Source organism: Cyanistes caeruleus, chromosome Z, assembly GCF_971803275.1.
Source record: "Cyanistes caeruleus chromosome Z, bCyaCae1.hap1.1, whole genome shotgun sequence".
Classification (NCBI taxonomy): Eukaryota; Metazoa; Chordata; class Aves; order Passeriformes; family Paridae; genus Cyanistes; species Cyanistes caeruleus.
Genome location: NC_141732.1, coordinates 58697378 through 58717570, shown reverse-complemented (window position 1 = coordinate 58717570; position 20193 = coordinate 58697378). Strand labels below are relative to the sequence as shown.

The 20193-nt window shown below is 36.7% G+C and overlaps 1 protein-coding gene across 2 annotated transcripts in view; it reads right to left on the bottom strand.

The window, feature by feature from the left end:
- JMY (junction mediating and regulatory protein, p53 cofactor) overlaps nt 1–20193 on the bottom strand; it is a 62162-nt gene that overhangs the window by 17192 nt on the left and 24777 nt on the right. For both annotated transcript variants that reach the window (XM_086869749.1, XM_086869750.1), the window contains exons 3-6: nt 14708–14858; nt 12711–12880; nt 7257–7422; nt 3727–3914 (exon numbers count right to left, since the gene is read on the bottom strand). In XM_086869749.1, the coding sequence (XP_086725875.1) occupies nt 3727–3914; nt 7257–7422; nt 12711–12880; nt 14708–14858 (675 nt within the window). The remainder of the gene's footprint in view (nt 1–3726; nt 3915–7256; nt 7423–12710; nt 12881–14707; nt 14859–20193) is intronic.

Below are 20193 nucleotides of genomic sequence, written 5' to 3'. Positions count from 1 at the left end.
AAAAAATAATAATTGGATGTATGAAAAGGAATACACAGCCTATTGCACATGCAAGGTAGCCCTTACTTCTAAGCACTGGGTAGCAGGCATGTTATCATAGAATTGTCAGTTTTGGATGAGACCTTTAAGATCATTCAGTCCACCCAGCACTGCCATTATAACCACTACACCATCACCCAGCACCAGATCCAGACACTTCTCAAATACCTCCAGGGATTTTACAACCTCCCTGTGAATTTATGTCCAGTGAGAGCCACACCTCAAGAAATATGTTGATCAGCTCTATGGAACTGGGAAAGCAACAAGAAGTAATGCTCATTTTTCCTTTAATCAACTAACTGATCTCACAGTATCAAATTGCACTTCTATTAAATAGACAAAAAGGGAGAGGTGAGGAACTATTTCAACCTTTGTCACCAGATAAACTACAAGGTTTAAGACTAACAACATGTAATATATGTAAAAGAGATGTGCAATAATATTATATCTAACCAGTTCCAGTGAGTCTTGCTTTCAGCTTAAAAAACAGCCCAAATAAAAGGTTACTTTTTCATGTGCAGAAACTGTATTTTACTATAAGCATTCAGTGTAGTCATGTTCTTACGCTGCTGTTATAATAGTAATAATAACAATACCAATAATCATATGCCAGCTGTCACTGCATCTACATAACACCTATTTTGGCATGGGCTGCGCTTTAAAATGTGGGCTTGCAAAATTCTAAAGGTGTCCTATTAAATGAACACAAAAGCCTGTGAAGGAAGTCTCCTAGATGAAAACACACATTATGAACATAACGCAAGCTTCACCAATCAGTTGTTTCTCGCAGTCTGTTTGTGATAAGGAATACTCTTTCCAGGTGCAAAATCATTTGATTTCATTCCAACTCTGTTTTTTCAAGGATATTTTTCATAATATCTTCTATACCATTTTTTTCACCTTGGCTCTTTGCTATAAATCTAGCTCCCTAATAAATCAGCTGCTTGTTCCATATGATAATCTAATTAATACTAATGTGTAGCCAGCAGGGGGTAGACTGGCATAACAGCAGCAATTTCCTGCATGAAAAATCTATAGCCAGCTCTCTAGAAGTAAGGAAAAAAAGTGAAATTGCTATTAAAAATTTATTTTTTAATAACTCACTGTCATCAACACAAAGGAACACCATAGAATGATTAACAAATGCAAACTGTATTAAAAAAGTAATAAGGAATTTATACTCATGGTATTACAGTGAAAAAAATCACACTCTGTAAAACCATGCATTTTAAAAATGTCACTTCAGTTATTCTAGAGTTATGTTTCCAAGACACCTTCAATGAAAGTTTCTAAATAAAAGCTTGGTACAATTATTTGACATCACCGAAAAAAAAATAAACAAAAAAAGAAAAAAACCCACACAAAACAAACAAACAAACAAACAAAAAAAAGAAAAAAGAAAGAAAAAACCCACCAATCTACCACCAACATCTCACCAACCCAGTCAAAAACAAAACACCTGTTTAAAAGTCTGCTTTAAGATACTTTTCTGAAACACGCAAAGTCAGGAACGCAATCTGAAATGCATTAAGTACACTCTCATCTCAGTTCAACAATAAACGTTTCTTGAGACAGACAGATTTACCACACGGTATGTACTTTTCATATTCACCCTTAAAAAGTCACTTTTCTTCACATAGCATTCAGTCATCACTGCCCTCATTCTCACCATCTACATTCTGCTTTTGTATCCCATCTGTATCTTAGTTTTGCATACTTGACTTAACCTGAAACACTTCAGAGCAAGAATTGTATTTTACTCCCAAAAAATACAAGCTCTCACAACAGGCATCTTAAATACTGCTCTATATAACAGTGTTACAATGCTTTGCAGTATCACTAGAAAGGCTACTGAAAATACAAAGACTGCTTAAAGAAATTAAGACAAATCTCTGAGTTTTGAATATCAGGTAATTGCCAGAAAGTTTAGTAGGAGTCTGCATTATCCAGCAGTAAGAAGCTAAAAAATGGACATATACTTTTCTGCCCAGCAAGTGCCACACAATGGCACACAACAGGTTCTGCTCTTTCTACTTGCTCAAATAAAGATAATTTATTTTCTTCTGCAAGTTTAAATACACATTGCTGTATGCTGTGATTTTTCTAGAAGCTGAAAGCTATGTCTCTGCAGCACTCAGCTGCAAAGAATGTTATACTGGGCAATGACATAAGTAAGAGCTGGAAGTAGTTAGAGCAATGTGATGTCCAGTTTCCACATGGAGACATTACTTCAGGTCCTGAAAGCAGTATAGCCACAGCTCTCCCAGCACCTTGCTGAGAAGATGTACTGTACCACTCCTGCATGCAGATGCAGACAAACAACACAGCTCTGCATCTTGTCACAAATAACAAGCAGACATGCTGCTACTCCTGCTACAGCCAAAACCAACTCCAGCTTAAACAAGGTATTCTATCGCAGCATAACCTTGAAACAAATGAGCCACTGAAGGTGACTAGTTCATTATACAGATATATTGGCATGCTAAAAAATCTCTACTCCTGCTTCAGGGCTTCTTCTTGACGTGTGTACTCCATTAAGCAAAGAACAGCAAACAGGCTCTTGCTTAAAAGCAAAAAAAAACCACCCAGGTGTCTACTTTGTAAGGTGCTAGCTGTTTCCTTTCATATCCAGGAGGAAATATCATATTATACTGTAGCCTGTGTAGATTAACGTAATATGACAAGTAAGCTCTTACCTAAAATACTAACAAGGTTCCTGATACTTCTTCTCTTTTCAAACTCATGTAAAACAAACTCAGTAACTAAGCAAGCTACTTCACATAATCAGCTAACAGGAGACCTTTCTCCTAATACTTCATTAGCAGTGTTCTCCATATTGGGTTAATTAGAAACTAGGCAATGGCTGACAAAATACAAACTATCCAATATATAAAATGGTATCAACAACTTTTATTTGCTCTGTTATGCTTCAGATTTAGGTATAGAAATAGATATTATTATGAAGTGGAGGCAAGACCTGAAGGGTTTACTGTCAATCTGCTAGAATTCTTTATATGAAAGGGTCATCTTCCACATAAAGGGACATGACTGGGAACACACAACCACACCAACCACTCATCCTAGTCCAGAATGAGGCCTCAACTGACATTTCTGCATAGTTTTATAGTACAGAGTATGGGTGGAACCTATTTTCTAACAAGTACTTACAATGGTCTCTCAGAACTTTGACCTAAACAGCACAACTAGAATTACAAATTAAGAATGTAGACTGGATTTCATATAGATCTGCCAAATTCATAATATCAACAACACATGACATAAGTTTAAAAGGATGGGGTAAGAGAATGAAAATAGAATTCACTTCTATGTGAGAAACACATTTGAAAATTCTCTTCTGCAAACATATACAAAACTACTCTCCATAAAAACATTCGTTCTAGCATGTACTTGCCACATGAAAGTGTTCTGATTAATTAATAGAAATAAGTTTATTTGTTGACTTCAAAGTAATTGAAGGTTCCTTTAAAGCTAGAAGAAAGGTAAACAGAATCTTAAATGCATCAATTTAACAATACATGCTATTTAACTTAGTTTTCTGCAAAACAACTTCTAGCAAACAATGAACGTAATCCACAAAAATTCTGGGAAACTTGCACCTGAAAGGAAACCTTTTTAACTTTTATTAAATTTGCTAATTATGTCAAAAAAAAGGCAATTAAACAGTACCTTCTTATTTCTGAGGTAGGCTTTCTTGGCTGAAATACGTCCACGCCTTGCTTCCAGCTGGCGGATTTTTTGTTGTAACTTTTGCAGCTCCTCTTTTTGCAAGTGTATAGATGTTGCCATATCCTCTTTTTCAAGCATAGCTTCCATACTTTCGTAAGTATCATAATACACCACTTCATCTCTCTTCTCTATTTCAAAGATGTCAGCAAAAAAAAAAAAAATAAAATCAGTGGTTTGTATTTAATTAACATTTTGTTTCCCTCAACAACAACCTTCCCACTGAGTTGCAAGATTTGATGCAGAAGAACACCATAGCCCTTTCAGAGGACTAATACCAAAAATCAGTCAGGTCAGAGGAAAAAGCCATCAAAAAGCAAGGCACTGTACAGCTTTAAAGCCTTTATGAGGAACAGAAATTAATACCAATGAAGCTCAGCCTGCTATTCGGGCAAGCTCAGAGTATTAAAACACAAATGCAGCTCTAAATGTACAGCTATTATGTGTAACCTGACTTGAACACAATGCCCGTGCATGTCTTTGGGTCTCATAAGGGACCCAGGGCTTAGCAGCTTTCTCTGGTCTTCACCATAAAGTTCAGAATAGACAAGACTATCTGGAGTCTTCAGCGTCATTCTTCTGTTACAATCAGATGATAATTTCATGTAAGGGGACTCAGACATCAGGACACCAAAACACTCTCATAGGTTTTTGATGTCCCAGTCACTGCTCCTGAGAGGGAGGGAAGGAGGGAGGGCAATTTCAAGGCAATCCTTCAAAGCATTACAGGGCTGAAAAGGAGGTAATTACTAATAGTTTTATCAACACTCATGATTTTTAGCTTCCTGAGAGAAGCATTTGGAATAACAGTGAGCTCATCTTTAAATGCTGCCTTCTCATCTCTTGCCAAGAAGGAAAGAGTGGTGATTATAAATCCTTGAAGAATGTTGGAATGAAGAAGCTGCAAAGACCTCTTGTTCTTTATTCCACTGGCATATAAAGTAGGATATATTTGTAACACACCAAGAAGGAAAAGCATTACTGCTGTCTGAAACAGGCAGAGGCAGCTGGCATGTCTGTCAAATGTCTATTCCACAGCAAACTTCCTTATTTCAACTTTATCAACTATTTTTAGAAAGACTGTAATTTCTCCTACTTCAGCTACCTGATTATTTGGGAACAGGCATAGGATTTTCCTCAGAACATTTTAAAAGCTGTTGTCACTTCATGTTATTTGTGTGTACAGTCTCTGCTGCAACCAGAACTCCGACTGTCATGTTAATTGCAGCTCAGTAGAAGTCATGGCAGGACCACACAATAAAGCACAGCAAGATATTCACCTTAAAATAAAATCTAATAAAACTTACCAAACAGCTTCTTTACTTCAGCATTTAGTTTAAAAATAAAAACCCTGTAAAACTTCATCAATGTGTAAAAACTGCCAAGTCACTGGAACTCCCTTTGAGATACCACTGAGTAAGAATATGACTCATGTCTGACAATTATATTTTACCATGCAGTTATAAAATGGGAGAATTTACACCTGAATTTTGCTTTAGAAGAATTTCATGCGAAGTTAAAGACAGAAATATACAACTTTGCCCATCACAAAACCATTTTGACATGAATTTACTCACACTTTGTACAAATAAGATAAAACCCTTATAAATTCTACCTAATAAAGTCATGTTTTGTGAATTTCAGTGTGGGTATTAGTGACAGTGAAAAGCAGTGTTGCTCATAATATGACAATTTATTATAATCACTTGATCCTTTTCAGATCCTGTGCTGAATTTGAAAATTTTCAGTTCTCCTGGGTCACAATCAACTGCAGTCAATTCAAACCATTGAACTGACTGCACTCAATGCTCTCAAAACATTAGTTGAGAACTCTCTGAACTATCTCTGCAGAATCAATATAGTCAAAGACTAGATAGAAGCTACAGCATCTACTCGGCTTACATGCACGAATTTCAAATCATACAGATGTGGAAAATCAAAGTCTGCTACTTTACTATAAGTACACTTTAAAAAGAAAGTGTAACAGACCATGCTTTTCTTTTGACATCATAGGAAACACATTAAAAGACCATTGAATGTTTTAGATGCTTGAGTTCAGATTTGGTGCTGAATAGTCTCAAATATATGTAATCACTTCCACATCACTTTATTTTTCATGTTAGTTTTTCTATCCACCTGAAGGAAGTCTGGGAAGGTAATTTCACGCATTGAACAATTCCCACATGTTTAGGAATTGTATTTTTTCATTTTCTGTCCTATGGCATAGTTTGGGATTTATTATTAAACCGTATCTTACAAATTTAAAATAGCAAAGGAAGCCAGAACCGTGAACTGTTTTGTTGCCACAAGGGAATAAACAGGGTGATGGTTTAGCTGACCAAGGGTTTTACTTTGGATTAGGTTGTGGTTTGAGGGGTTTTTTTTGAGATTTCTGCAGAAAACGTTAATGACAAACCGTATTGCCCTGTGACATTTTTACAGCTTAGTCTCTGATGGCCCAGAGGTTTTACTACCACTACACCAAAGACAAAGGATTTTGATACACATTTCTTCTCCATCTCTTGTTCAGGGGATTTCCTTCAGTTAATAAGTAAGCAGATCATACCATGTCTTCAGTACCTAAACTAAGTGTCTGATTTCCCACCTCAAAATCTACCTCAAAATCACTAATTAATTCTCCACAAAAGCACTAAGTCAAAGCTGCCACATTTCTCCAAGTAATTTATAAAGTTTCCAATCCTTTTGTCAAAACATACAGTTATAGTTGTTTCATCACAGGACATAAAGATTCATAGTTACAGTGTTGTTACAGTGAGAGAAATCTGTGATATCTCTGTTTTTTCCTTTTCCAGAAGCAACTCATAATACAATCCAGCTTCAAATCTTTGAAGAATTTTCTATCCATAGAAAAATTTTTTTTACAAGCCCTACACTCTAAAAGCAGTAAAACAAAGCTTGCTTAAACACAAACATAAGAGATAGAAAGGTCTAAAGGATAGAAGTGGATTGAAAAATGCTGTATGATTTATGTACTGCTTCCACAGTACATGAGATGCAAGTAGGATATCAGCTCTGGAAGTATAAGGTTTTTGCTGCTCTATATCTGAGACAACGATATGAGCCTCAAGTGTAGCAAAAGGAATCTAATCTGCAGATATAGCTTTTGAAAACAAATCACTTTCAAGAAATGAGTAATATCAATGCATATTATCAGTTAGATAAGTCCAATAATTAAGACATTTCCTCCTCCCTGATCTCAGTTCTCCAAAACTTAAACAATCTGTGCATCTTATATGCAAACTTCCAAATACAGGCAATGAGAATCATCCCAGAACTTCTGTATGTGTATGTATATGCCTTATAAACAGGTGTAAATTTTAATTTAACAGTACTTTTGCAGCTCTTCACATGGCAAAGAATCTGTTCTCATTTCATTCCCATAGGCTTCCCTGGACTCTTAAGAAGAAAATTATCTTTCACGGATTAGGTACTAATTGAAATAAATAAAACACCTGACATCAGTCTTCTGATGCTTTCAAGCTGTGCTGTCAGGAGCAGCTCTTCACATTTCAAGATCTCAAACTGCACTTCATATAACTGAAGCTGTAGGTCATAGTAATCAGCTTCCAAGTGGTCCAAATGGGCTAAGGCTTCTGTACCACCTTTCAGGCTCTGCATCTAAATAAAAAGAGAAAATAACAAACAAACAAACAAACAAACAACTCCAGGATAACGATAGAACAAAACCACGGATTTTATGATTACAGCTAGATATTGTCTGGTACAGTAAATGTAACATGTCAAAACTGAACACATAAAGTTCCTAAGATATATTCTGATCAAACACACACTTTAAGATGCCTTTAATATCTTTTTTCTACATGGCAATGAAATAAATCCATGGCATTGAACTACACTTTGCGACTGTCAAGTGTCAAGTCATACAGTACATAGTGTGAAATATCCCTCACACTCTTACTCTACCACGTGATTCTCTAAAGGTACATAATTAAATTAAATTAGAATTCTCCTGTCTTCAATCCAAAAAGTCTAAAAGTAGGCATCTCAAAAGCTACAGTTCGAACTTGTAGAAGCAGAACTGAGGAAAAAAATGTGAAAGGATGCAGAAACAGGGATAAACACATGCACCGATCATCTTGTAATGACAACTTACTTCTGATATTTCTGGAGTCCATCACTCCAGAATAAATACATAGATTAAAATACTTACATATATTTCAGTACTCATCTGTATTTTGTATTTGAATAGAAAAGTACCACACAACCAAAGTGAACTGCAAACACTCTCTTTCATTCAGTCAAGCAAGAATTATCTGCTCAATAAAGCCAGCCATTCAGATCGTATTTAAAAAATACCAGCATGTTAGGGAATCTTACATACTGTGTTTGAAGGGAATACATGCACCTCTATAATCTGCATGCAGAAGAGTTAGGGCCACATCCAAATTCTTTACTCGCTCAAAATATGTATATCCGATAGCTTCTCTCATATACGGGATGAAAGTAATGGTAAATTTTAACAAACATTTGTGATTTGTCTACCTTACTATTCAGAAGAAATGCCCAGTTTCATATTACAGACAGTCATTCATTAAAAAGGGATGTCTACTGAACAAAAATACAGGGCCTATTTAGCTATACGTTTATAAAATATTTGCTAGCATGTTCCCAACATTATGGTGTAATCTTCAAGTTGTAAAACTGTATCTGTAACAAACAGCCACAAATAGGTTCCCTGAGTTTTATTTAGCATACATATTTTAATATGACTATACTAAACTAGAAAGGTATCTATATTGAATGAAACCAATGATCCATTTTACCCAATACCCTGTTTCAGGAAAATGTTAACTGCAAAAATCCAGGAAGATGAAATTTAGCAGGCAGTGCAGTGATACCTTCCCAAAATGATTCACCAGCCTCTAGCACAGCTGGAAGCACAATTTAAACCACACTGCTGCCTCTTATATAAAACAGACTTTCTAGACATAAATTTGTCCTGTCCTTTTTTCTTTTAAAAACATGTATGCTTTTACCACCTGCATCATTATCTACTGACAGGGATTTCACAGCTCAATCACACACAAATAATTCTGCATACTATACTTACTTCCATATAACACTGCTAGACAGAAGATCTGTAAATCAATTCTTGCAACTCCTATTTTAAGTTTCTTTTCCTATATTTTGTACTTCTGTATACATCTTTTATATATCAACTATTAGTCTGAAAACTCCAGTAAGTTCTTAAGTGAACACCAGAAACCTTACAATCCCTAATGTATTATGTATATGCTAAAGTCCAGAGCTACACAAAAATGTCTTGTCATGCCACTTTATTACTCGGCATCTGTATTAAGTTACTAATTTGACCAGAACAGTGAATGACATAATGATTGCATAACTGGAGTGAACTACAGGCTACTTTTCAAGACCAAAGGACTGATTTTCTTGAACTCTCCAGTTTTTCCATATAAGAGGGATAATGTTTATTGTTCAGGCAGGATATTAGCATTTTTCAAGAGATTTTCCATTTTCAAGGATGTACTCAGTGTAAAAATGCAGAAAAATTTGGTGGGTTTGGAGGTAAGGGAAGTGGGTGTGGGAAATGTTTGTTTTATTTTTAAATTAAGGTACTGTCAAACATGACCACACCTAAGAACTTCCCCTTTTCCATGAACTATGAAATTGACTTCACAATATCTTCCTTAAAAACAGACGTTCCCAGATTTAAAGCCACAGTGTATATAAAAACTGAATACAGACATAAAAACACAGACCAGCTGCAAAGTAGCAGCTCACCAAGTTATAGCAGCTGAGTACTTCATTCAGTTGCACTGGTGTCTGCCTGATAAAGGACCTGACAACTGTACCTTAGCCCTATAAAGAGCAAGCATTACAGATGCTGTTAGTTATTTCTTCTGTTTTAAGGGTACACCGCCAATTTATTCAGCTTTCATGTGCAAAATAAATGGGAAATTAGTACCGCTGTATGGTTCATGGGCAGATATCCTAGCTACATAAATAGCTCCCCATGAAAAATAAAATGAAGTCCTTGAATTTCAACAATTTACGTTAAAACTTCATGTAAGATACTAATAATGTGTGATATTTCAAAACAGTATCATCCCTTTTGGGCATATTTCAGTATATTCTGCTAAAAAATTCTCTTCTTAATTGAGAGCAATTCTTATGAGCTTTTACCTAATCTGTACCACTAATTCATCCTTGCTGCATCCTTGGTAGCCCTCAGGCTGATCAACACAGTGAAACAAACACAAAGAAATTTAACATGAGAACGTTACAGGAAACATTCTGCAGTTGTGCTGATTTTGCCTATACTAGAGCTAATTTTCTCATACAGTGTCTGTATGAGGCTGTGCTTGGGATTTGTGCTGGACACAAGGTTGATAATACAGAGATGTTTTTATTATTGCTGAGCAGGGCTTGCACAGAGACAAGGCTTTTTATGCATTTTGTATGGCCACTCTGGCAGGGAAGATGGAAGTGCATGGGAGGTTGGGAAGCGACACAACCAGAACAGGTGACCCCAGCTGACCAAAGGGATATTCCAGACCATGCGACATCATGGCCAGTATATAAAGTGGGGGGACAAAAGGGGAAGGGAAGGAGATTTGGAGTAGTGGAGTTTTGTCCTCCCAAGTCACAGTTACCTATGATGGAGCCCCAAACTCCTGGAGATGGTTGAACACCTGTCTGCCCACAGGGAGTCATGAATCAACTTCTTGTTTTGCTTTGCTCATGTGTGTGGCTTTTGCTTTCCCTATTAAACTGCCTTTATCTCAACCCATGAGTTTTCTAGCTTTTAACCCTTCTGATCCCACTTGTGAGGGAGCAAGTGAGCAGCCACTTGGGTCTTGGTTGCTGGCTGGGGTTAAAACACCACAGCGGTGGAACAAAATATTTAAACTGTGGAGATCCAAGTTCAATTTCCTATAATGCAACAACTTTCTGCATTAATGCAAACAAGTAATTTAATCTCTAGAGTCTTTGTTATTGCAGTCATATAAATTAAAGAGGGGTGTCATTCAATGAATCATAGAGTGGTTGGGGTTGGAAGGGACTTGAAATCTCAAGTCCCAAGCTTTGCTCCAGGTTCCATCCAACCTGGTCTTGAACACTTCTTGGGAGGTTGATCCACAACTTCTCTAGGCAACCTGTTCCAGTGTTGCTCCCTCAAAGTAAAGAATTTCTTCCTAATATGTAATTTAAACCCATCCACCTTCAGTTTAAAGCCATTTTCCCTTCTACCACAATATGCCCTTGCAAAAAACTTCCAAGACTAAATTTCAAAACTCCATAGACAACCTGCCGGACACCAACACTGTCCTCAAAAAAAAGTCATATGTCTTTATTCTGAACTGTCATTTTTTTCTCAACTAAAATCCAGATATATTTATTTCTTGAGCATTTTAGTCTCTTCAAACAAATATCCTGCTTTCATCTTCTAGAATATAGTAGCTAAATGGTTTGCCAGGAGGCATTTCAGTTCTACAAATATTTTGTTTATGAGACTGCCACCGTTCTTCGCCAAGATGGGATTCCCAGTCATGTTTTTCACATTCAGCTCTGTATGCTTGAGCCTTTTACGTTCTCAGAAGACACAATGTGTACCAGAGGAGAAGCTGGTTGGTGCTGATATTACCCTATCTCTATATTCAGACCCAGAGCTTGTATTACCCATGTAATACACCATCCCAAACCACTGTGCCCATTAGATGTTCCTTATTTCTCTGTCCCCAGAAGCCCCAAACTCACAGCTCAATAGTTTCATCCTGATGCACACTGCAATTAATCTTTCCTTTTCCTGTACAGCCCCTAAGACTAGCATATCAGACCAAATACTCATTTACCAGACTGAGATCTCATTCAACAAAAATTCACAGGTCTCGACACGGAGAAAAATGTGTCATGAAAAGAAGATGCACAGTTGCTCTAAGTGAAAATATTCAATATATTTTCAATTAGTACTGCTGGACTGTCTCGTCAATTCCTGGCTAAGGATGACAACAGCCTAATAAACTCAGGTTTTCAGACGACTCCGGGATTTCCAAATCTAAAGAGCACTGAAATGCAGTAAACCTATTTTTGTGCTCTGGGTCCTGCATGTACTCTCTCTTCCCTGCAGATCAAGCTGTCTTCTATGGAGGGTCCTAAAATAGACACATAGTCTATCAGCCTTACAAACCTACCAGCTCTTGCAGTGCTAAAGTCATGAGCTCTCTGGATAACCATAGATAACCATTTGTAACAGCACCATGAGTTTAGTCAAATTTTGCTGAAACATTTGCAAAGTTATCTTAAAACAGTCATCTAATTGCTAGCACACACATTAACATTAGTATGACGAAATGTTATTTGCACCAAACATCCATATGATAGCAAAGTTTAACAGAGAATTCGTAGTACTGTTACTTTTAAAGAGATGTCATAAAACCCAATAAATGTGGATTTTTTCCTGCTAAAGCATTTAAACACAGTTTCATGCATGAACTCATTCTTCAGGAAAACTGTAGCTAGCACAGCCCCCTCTGGAAGATTGCCTCAGTAATTAAGGTAAGCAGAGAAAGAGTGCAACACAACCATCCAGCTATCCATATATTTACTAATGGTCAGACACTTTCCATCTGGAATGTGAGAGCTATTCTGAAAAGGTGGTCATGCCTCTGAGAGCTAAACTGCAGAGATTACATGGCAGCCAATTTCTGTCTCATCCTTTCTCTTCATTTTACTCATCCCAGTAGACAGCTGTAAACATTAACAGTAAAAAATGTCTTTCTGGTTGACTAACCAGGAAAAGGTGAACAGAAAACATAACTAAGTGGCACAAAACTCACCACACCTACATTGCAACATCATTTTGTCTCACATTGTTTCTTTCTATATTTTTTTTAAATTTTCTACTTACTGGCATGAAAACTTACCTCCTCTTTCAGCGCATGTTTCTTCTGCTCCAAACAGATTTCTTTAGCACGCATCAACTGCAAAGTCTCCTTAGAAACTGCATACTGAAGCTTTTCCATACGTTCCACTGCTGCTGCCCATGCTGCCTTACCAAATTTTTTCTGGTCTGCTCGCATTCGATCATACACAGCTACAGAAAGGAAAAAAAAGACAGGCATCTTACTAGTCTGTTCTTCAGACCACTAGTGATCCTGCTGCAAAGAAAATGCACACATTTGTACTTAATAAAAATCTCATTCATACAACCATTTGGTCTTGAACTGCATCCCAAATTTTCCCCACTTCTGTAACCACCAATTATCAGCTAATAAAGTCTCCAGCTTACCTTAATAACATTTATAGTACAGTCATAAATTTAAATAAATCTGAAGAGTGAAAAAAAATTAAAATTTAAAACAGTGATTTCAGCTTAACTTCCGAGTGCAATTCTGTAAGAACACTATGAAATTGAAAAAACATCTATGTTTTACCTCAAAATGCAGAAGTTCCTAGCCTGATTCTGATTTACTGTTCTTGGGCCCCATATAACATCTAGGTGGACACACAAGATTTTCACCATTGTTAATATATACATCACGTGATACTGTACTTAGCTTTACAAAGCAAAAGCCACGAAAGTAATGGAATCAAAGGAGTGGCATTCAGTCACCACAGGCTATTACGTACTGTTCTTAGCTAATAAGAAACACATTTATGCTCTCATGTATTCTTCCTCTGCCATCGGCTAATATTTGGGTATTTAAGGCTATCCTGTGATCAGGAGGGTTCAAGAAAAACCCCAACCACAAAAGACAGGTAAATAACCTGTATATTAAAGGTCCATGGCTGTAATCAGCCTTCATGTGTATTACCTTCCATTGGTTTTTCTCCAGATCCTGACTGCTGTACATAAAAAATCATGTGAACATGAAAACAAATAAGTATCTATAAATACCCATTATCAATTAGTGGTGTATCTTATTGGCTACCTTTGTCATACTGGAAAAGAAGCAAAGCTGTTTAGTACATTTAGAATGTGCTCTGATTAAATTTATTCCAACATGCTTTAACCTATTAAATCACCTAGTCTGAAAAATGTGAAACTTCACATTATCTTTAACTTGGGTTGTCACTGAATAGAGGAAATTTGTGGTGCCTGCATCTCTTGAGTCAGGTTTAGCAGTCATGTACAGAGATGACAAGAAACCTACCAGTCAAAAAAGGAATTTCTCCTCTGAATCTTGCACAGGATCTATCACCAAGGCAAAGAAAGAAACAGGGATCTGCACTCAGGCATGGGAGGACACCGGGGCAAACTTTTTCAGTGAACTAGAAAAATGTCTGTTTGCCCTATTAAACTGGTTATCTCAGTTAAAATGGTACCAGGATGAGACCACAGGTGTACATACCAAGTCACTTGACCTCACTTTACTGCACCACTTTTTACTAAAACCATCACATTCTCCAAACACAGAAAAGACAAGGTTATATCCATGAAGGCTTCTGAACAACAGAGCAGCTTTAACTTAGTAGTTAAACTGAGCTGTTGCTTAATGTTTAGAGCTATGAAAAAAATTACTGAAAGGCAAGGAAGACTAGAAAAGGAAAGTAAGTGAAAGACAATTAACACTTACTATGGAGGTCTGCCATATCCAGTACAGAAAACAGAATCCACCAGGGACTCTATCCTTCCTAAATCCTTTGCAAATACAGAATACTACCAGTAAAATTACATTGAGAAAGTAGCTGTAAAACTTCTACCTAAAATTTCTATTCTGATCACCTCTAATGATGTTTTGAAATGGTTTACAGGTGAGAGATTCAAATAGACACAGAAGAAAAAACAAATAGGAATTACAACTGCATTTTCCTCATGAAGGATTGATGAAAAAAATAACTCATAGTACAACACAGAACATGGTAAACATTAAATAATTTAATTTTTCATGTGATGGATAGGATGACAGGAAATAACTACCTTTTTGTGTTTTAGCTGTTATTTCAAAATATTTAACTGTAAGATCTTGAATAGAAAGCACAGCCATGTGAGCTTTTTTCTGCCAATCAGCATCTTCTTTTTGCAGACTCTCAATTCTTCTGGGGCCTAGGTAGTCATTCTCTATTGAGATCTGAAAATAAATCAGCCCATAATTAAAAACATAATTAATTGCAGCTATTCTGCCAACAGCAAACAGTTTCAGGGCTAAGAAAGAAAATAATACAAAAAGGAGATAAAACTACCACCACAATTTCTACTCAACAGTAAAAAACTCTTCGGAAGTACTCCTTCCTCTTGAAAAAGTATATCCATCTTTCATAATTGCTTTTCTTACTGGATGCATAAAATCCACACATTTAAGTTTGCTTTGTCAGCATATTTTTATTACACATCTTATTCTTAGCAGATTACATGCATGCTTCATGCTTCATCCAGGCTTTCTTGCATCCTGGACTATTTCATTCTGAAGTAAATAAACGCTCTTCAATCACAATGAAGCTGGCAACCAGGGTTGTGCTGGGGTATTGGTAAGTTATCATTAACATATTACAAGTTTTTCTTTGGTATAGATGACTTTAAAAAGTGTATTTTCCAAGTGCCTGGGAGCTCAAACATCCTTTCATTGCTAAGATCAAGGCAATTTTATTCTGAGATCACAGCTGTCTGAAGTCTGGAAAAGACCTGGAGTTTTTTTTACACTAATAAAAACATAGCTTTCTCTCCCAAACCTGAGAATTTTTACACACCTGTCACACTACAACAACAGACTACATATCCTATATCTTAATTAAAAATTTAAGCCTGATCATGCAGTACCGAAGTATTAATAATTAATATTTTTCATATTTATCAGTCAAGAAGACACCTTACTAGTATAGGCAAAACTGAACAAAACCAAATGTGCTCATAACCTTGTATTTCCCTGAATATTTCAACCTGAAGTTCTAATGCCTAAAGTATTAATCTTGATTTTACAGAGCTTAAATTTGGTCTAAAATTGCACTCTATAGCTCAATTGCAAATGAAAGGTTTTTAAGGGACTGTTCAGGACCTAATTCTGCAAATCCACTTGCCTTGTCCCTTAGCTGGATGATTTTCACAAGTAAAAATAAATAGGTACCTCCTAAATACTTGATCATTTCTTGAAAAACACTTATAAGACATTAATAAGGTATTTGAATCTACTTCTTATGTATTTCCAAAACTCTTTGAAAGGCAACAGATAAGGTATAATGTGGACAAGTGGTGAGTGAATAATACTTTTACTAGATATGTTGTAATGCTCTATTCTGTGGAGCATTGTATGTACCATGTCTCCCACAGGAAATACTTATACAGGTTTCCAAATAAATTCTGAACTGTAGACATATATATATATACACACACACACACACCAGTGAATTACACACTGGTGAAATTCATGGTTTCCATTTACACAGAACTCAGAAACATCAAATTTATTTGTGAAGCTGGATACAAACCAACACAGATAAAAAGTTCTTTTTCTGCTCCTTGGTAGAGATAAGGCAACTTGACACTGAATTGACACAGTATCACTGAGTAATGTGAGCAACTTTCTTATTAGATATGAGTTCTAGGAGAGTAAGCCTCAAAGTAACATTTTTTTCATTTCAAGTTTTGTCTGCCAAAACATCATTCACATATAGTGCAAGCTAAAAAGATTTATGATTGCATAATATAATTGTATCTTTGTTCCCTAGGGCAAGTATTTACAAGTAACAAAAAAGGGAAGCATCTTTTCATTATTCACAATCCCAAGTATGTCATCCATGAATCATCGTTTGCATTAAAGGTACTCATATAGCAACACAGAGAAAATCCAAGAAGCCTTGGCTTTAGCAACTGTGTGAGCAAGAACAGATCAACAACTTTCCTTAAGGCTGCAGGAACAGTGGCATGCTTAAAGAAGTGTGAAAGGAGCCCCAGAAATAGAAAAAGGATAGAAACATTTCCCTAATGTTGCTTGACCTGCCTTCATGCTAGCCCAAAGGTAGGTAACACCTACACATCTAGCCAGATAGTCAAACTCCTAGAATATGTTCCTAAGTGTCTTGCAGTACAGTAAAAAAAAATATACAGCTACATGTTCATGTTTGGACTTTGCATTCTGCAGCCTAGATAAGGGACATACACACATAAAATGTTAACTTTCTGGCTCTGAAGACATGAAATAATGGAGGATGTATGTGCTTGCTTTGGCTGGATTAATATTCTTCCTATTAGCAGGTATGGGCTCTGTTTTGGAGTTGTCCTGCAGACAATCTCAGGGATATTTTAGCTATTGCTAAGCAGTGCTGACAAAGAGCCAAGGCCTTTTCTGCTTCTCACCCCACTCCACTAGTGAGGAGACTGGGGGTTCACAAGAAGTTGTAAAGAGACACAGGTGGGAAAGCTGACCCCAACTGCCCAACAAAGACACTCGATACCATAGAGCACTGTGCTCAGCAATAGAGCTGGGGCAAGTGGGTAATGTTCAGTCATGGATGTGTTTGCCTTTCTAAGTCACTGTTAACCTGTGCTCTTGGAGTTAGCTGAACACCTGCCTGCCCATGGTGAATGAACTCTGTTTTTCTTTGCTTCATGTGCACAGCTTTTGCTTTGCCTATTTTACTGCCTGTCTCATGAATTTTCTCAGTTTTACTCTTCCTATTCTCCTCTCACCACCCCACTGAGCTAGAGCAAGCAAGCAGCCGTGTGGGGCTAGTTGATGGTCACGGTTAAACTATGACAAGGAATGAGGCTCTCATTGTTATAAAGGCAACATCCAATCTAAAAGTGAAGGCAGAATCCAGGTGCCAGTGGGGAACTGTCTTTGACAAGTGAAACATCCCACATGCTTTCTTAATAAAGTTGAATAGCTAGAAGGACAAACCTTAAACTAAAAAGCTTGTTCCCTTGTGAAGCTGTTGGACCAGACTACCACAGCCAAACCTCTCCACAGCTATGCCAGCCTGAGACAACTGAGGTTCAAGGTGACAAATTCCAAGTGAGAAAGTTCAAGAACAAGCTTCAGTCACAGAGATCTTTGTTACTCTTTGGACACGCAAAAGTCAGGACCTAATTTTGGGAAAAGCTGACTTCTCAGAAGGAGAATCCAGAATGGTATTCAAAAGGATAGAGTCTGCACTGCCTCCTTGAAGACAGCTCCCACCTGTGTTTCTATTAGGTCAATGACTTTCTGAGTGGCAGCAAACTTTAGGAGTCCCTTTGGTGCCTCAGATCTAGCTGGCTGCTGCTCCGCTTCTCGCTTCAGGCTTGTGATGTTCCTGTCGAAGCTTGCGGGACAGGCTGGGTTTGCCTGATGTACACACCCTGCAGCCTCTGAGAGCCACTCCACTGGCCTGAAGCTGCTCCAATGTTCCCTGTGGGAAAACCAATCTCTTCCCATCCAGCCCCTTCATTCCACTTGATTCTATTTCCCCATCAAAAAAGTGAAAAATAAGAATATTAAAAAGAAATGTTAATAAAAATGTTAAAAGTAATCAAAAAACAACAGTATGAAAGAAAATACTGATCACAACCTTTCCAAAGGTAATTATGGTCACTCTTTAGCATCAAAGAAGTAACTATGACAAACTACAAGATAGAGGGCCACTTCTGGCCATGGACCTGGCACACTTTCAGCAAACACATTAAAAAGAGATAGCCATTTTGTGAGTGTAAATACTGGCAGCACCTACAACTTAGAAGAACTACCAGTTCTCAAGTGCAGCCTAGCTAGAGAACTATTGTAATCTACTGGTCATTAATTAAATTTATGCTTGTCATCCTTTCAGGGCAGGACAGATAATCTCCAGAGGAAAACAGAGATGAACAACAGGGATGAAATATATATGGTCCCCGTCCCAAATGGCTGTTTAGGCATTATATCTCAGTCTAACCATCTGCCACTAGAGCAGGCTTAAATAATATTATCCAATTTAAATAATATAATTTTGGTATATTTATATACAAGATAGAAATTACTTATAGCATATGTTATCACAGGAAATAGAAAGCCTATGGGGGGAAACAGGTAGTTTAAATGAAGACTACAGCTGTAATAGGGGGAAAAGTTGGGAAGTAAAGATAAGGAACATGCCTCTCAAGCTTGCATCTTATGAAAAGGCAGGTTTCCTCCCCACTTGCAAACACCTCTGTGACAGTAGTGACCACTCCCTAATTTTGTCCTAGCTAAGAATTTAAAAAGGAAAAGGGAGTAGCCATAGACCATTAAATATCAACATGAACAGGCTTGTGAGTTTTGAAGACTTTGTTTTCTATATTCTCTTCAATAATTAATCACCTTGATGTAAGACAACAACTCTCATTATGAAATTAAAGGAAGTTCTTATGTGCTTCTGCATTCCATTATTATTTGCAATATATGCATAACCTGTTTGTGCTTTATTTTTCTCACCTCTATGATGTAAGCATCTTCAGTTTTTATAGGTAATAAAAGAGCAGATGTCATTTTAGAGACTAAACAAACAATTTTTAAATTTCTATTGTCCATGCTAGATATGACTAAAAGAAGGCAAAGAATAACTGAAAAGTGCTGTCATCTAATGACATTTATTGTAAACTTGTGTATCTACTTCTAATTTAATAATATTTTTAGTTAAAAATTAAAAAACTCTAATATAGTTGATGTTTCTTCCTAACCTAAAAGGTTTTTCAGTTACCTAGCATTTTCTCAAAGTGAGCTTTTGGCCTGGAATTGCTCATTTAGACTCAAAAGTTTTAAAGAAAGCCTGGTCTCATCTCACAACTAGATCAGAAGCCAAATCTAGTTTCTCTTCTACTCATCACTTTCTCAATAAAACATTCCAGCTATTCTTCCTTTAAAAATCCTGTATTCTCCTTGAGAAGAATCCAAGCTTCATGGTAAAATTTGCTATGATTTTTTTTCCCCAATGATGAAACTTGCTTTTGTAGACTTTCATGTTTTACAAGTTCTACTTCAAATGATGCTTTGAAGCTAAGAAAATTATGACAGCTTTCACAAAAGTGGTTGTCGCAAAACATAGAAGAAGGGATCGGAACAGCAGAAGCCATTAACTTCAACACATCACACAAACACCTATTTTCATCAGCTATTGCTTCAGACTAATGGAACATAAAAGAACACATTTCAACACTGTATTGATATGTTTCTGAAGGAGAACAAATGAATTCTTTAGAGAAAACAAACTAAAAGGAGGTTCCTAAACCAGCCCATAAGCAAATGAGGATGAATCAACAGAGGCAACGCTGTTGCTGCAAAACCCTTCTTTGGAACAGTTTGCAAACTATGGTTAAGTTCTCAAGAGACTAAAGGAAGTTTATTGAGAGAAAGTACAAGCAACAGGCCTGAAATGATATGATACATATATATTATACATTTACTAAGTGAAGGTCTTTATTACTTTCTGAATTTTTTTCTGGAGAATGGACAAGACTCGACCCAGGCCTTGAAATAACTT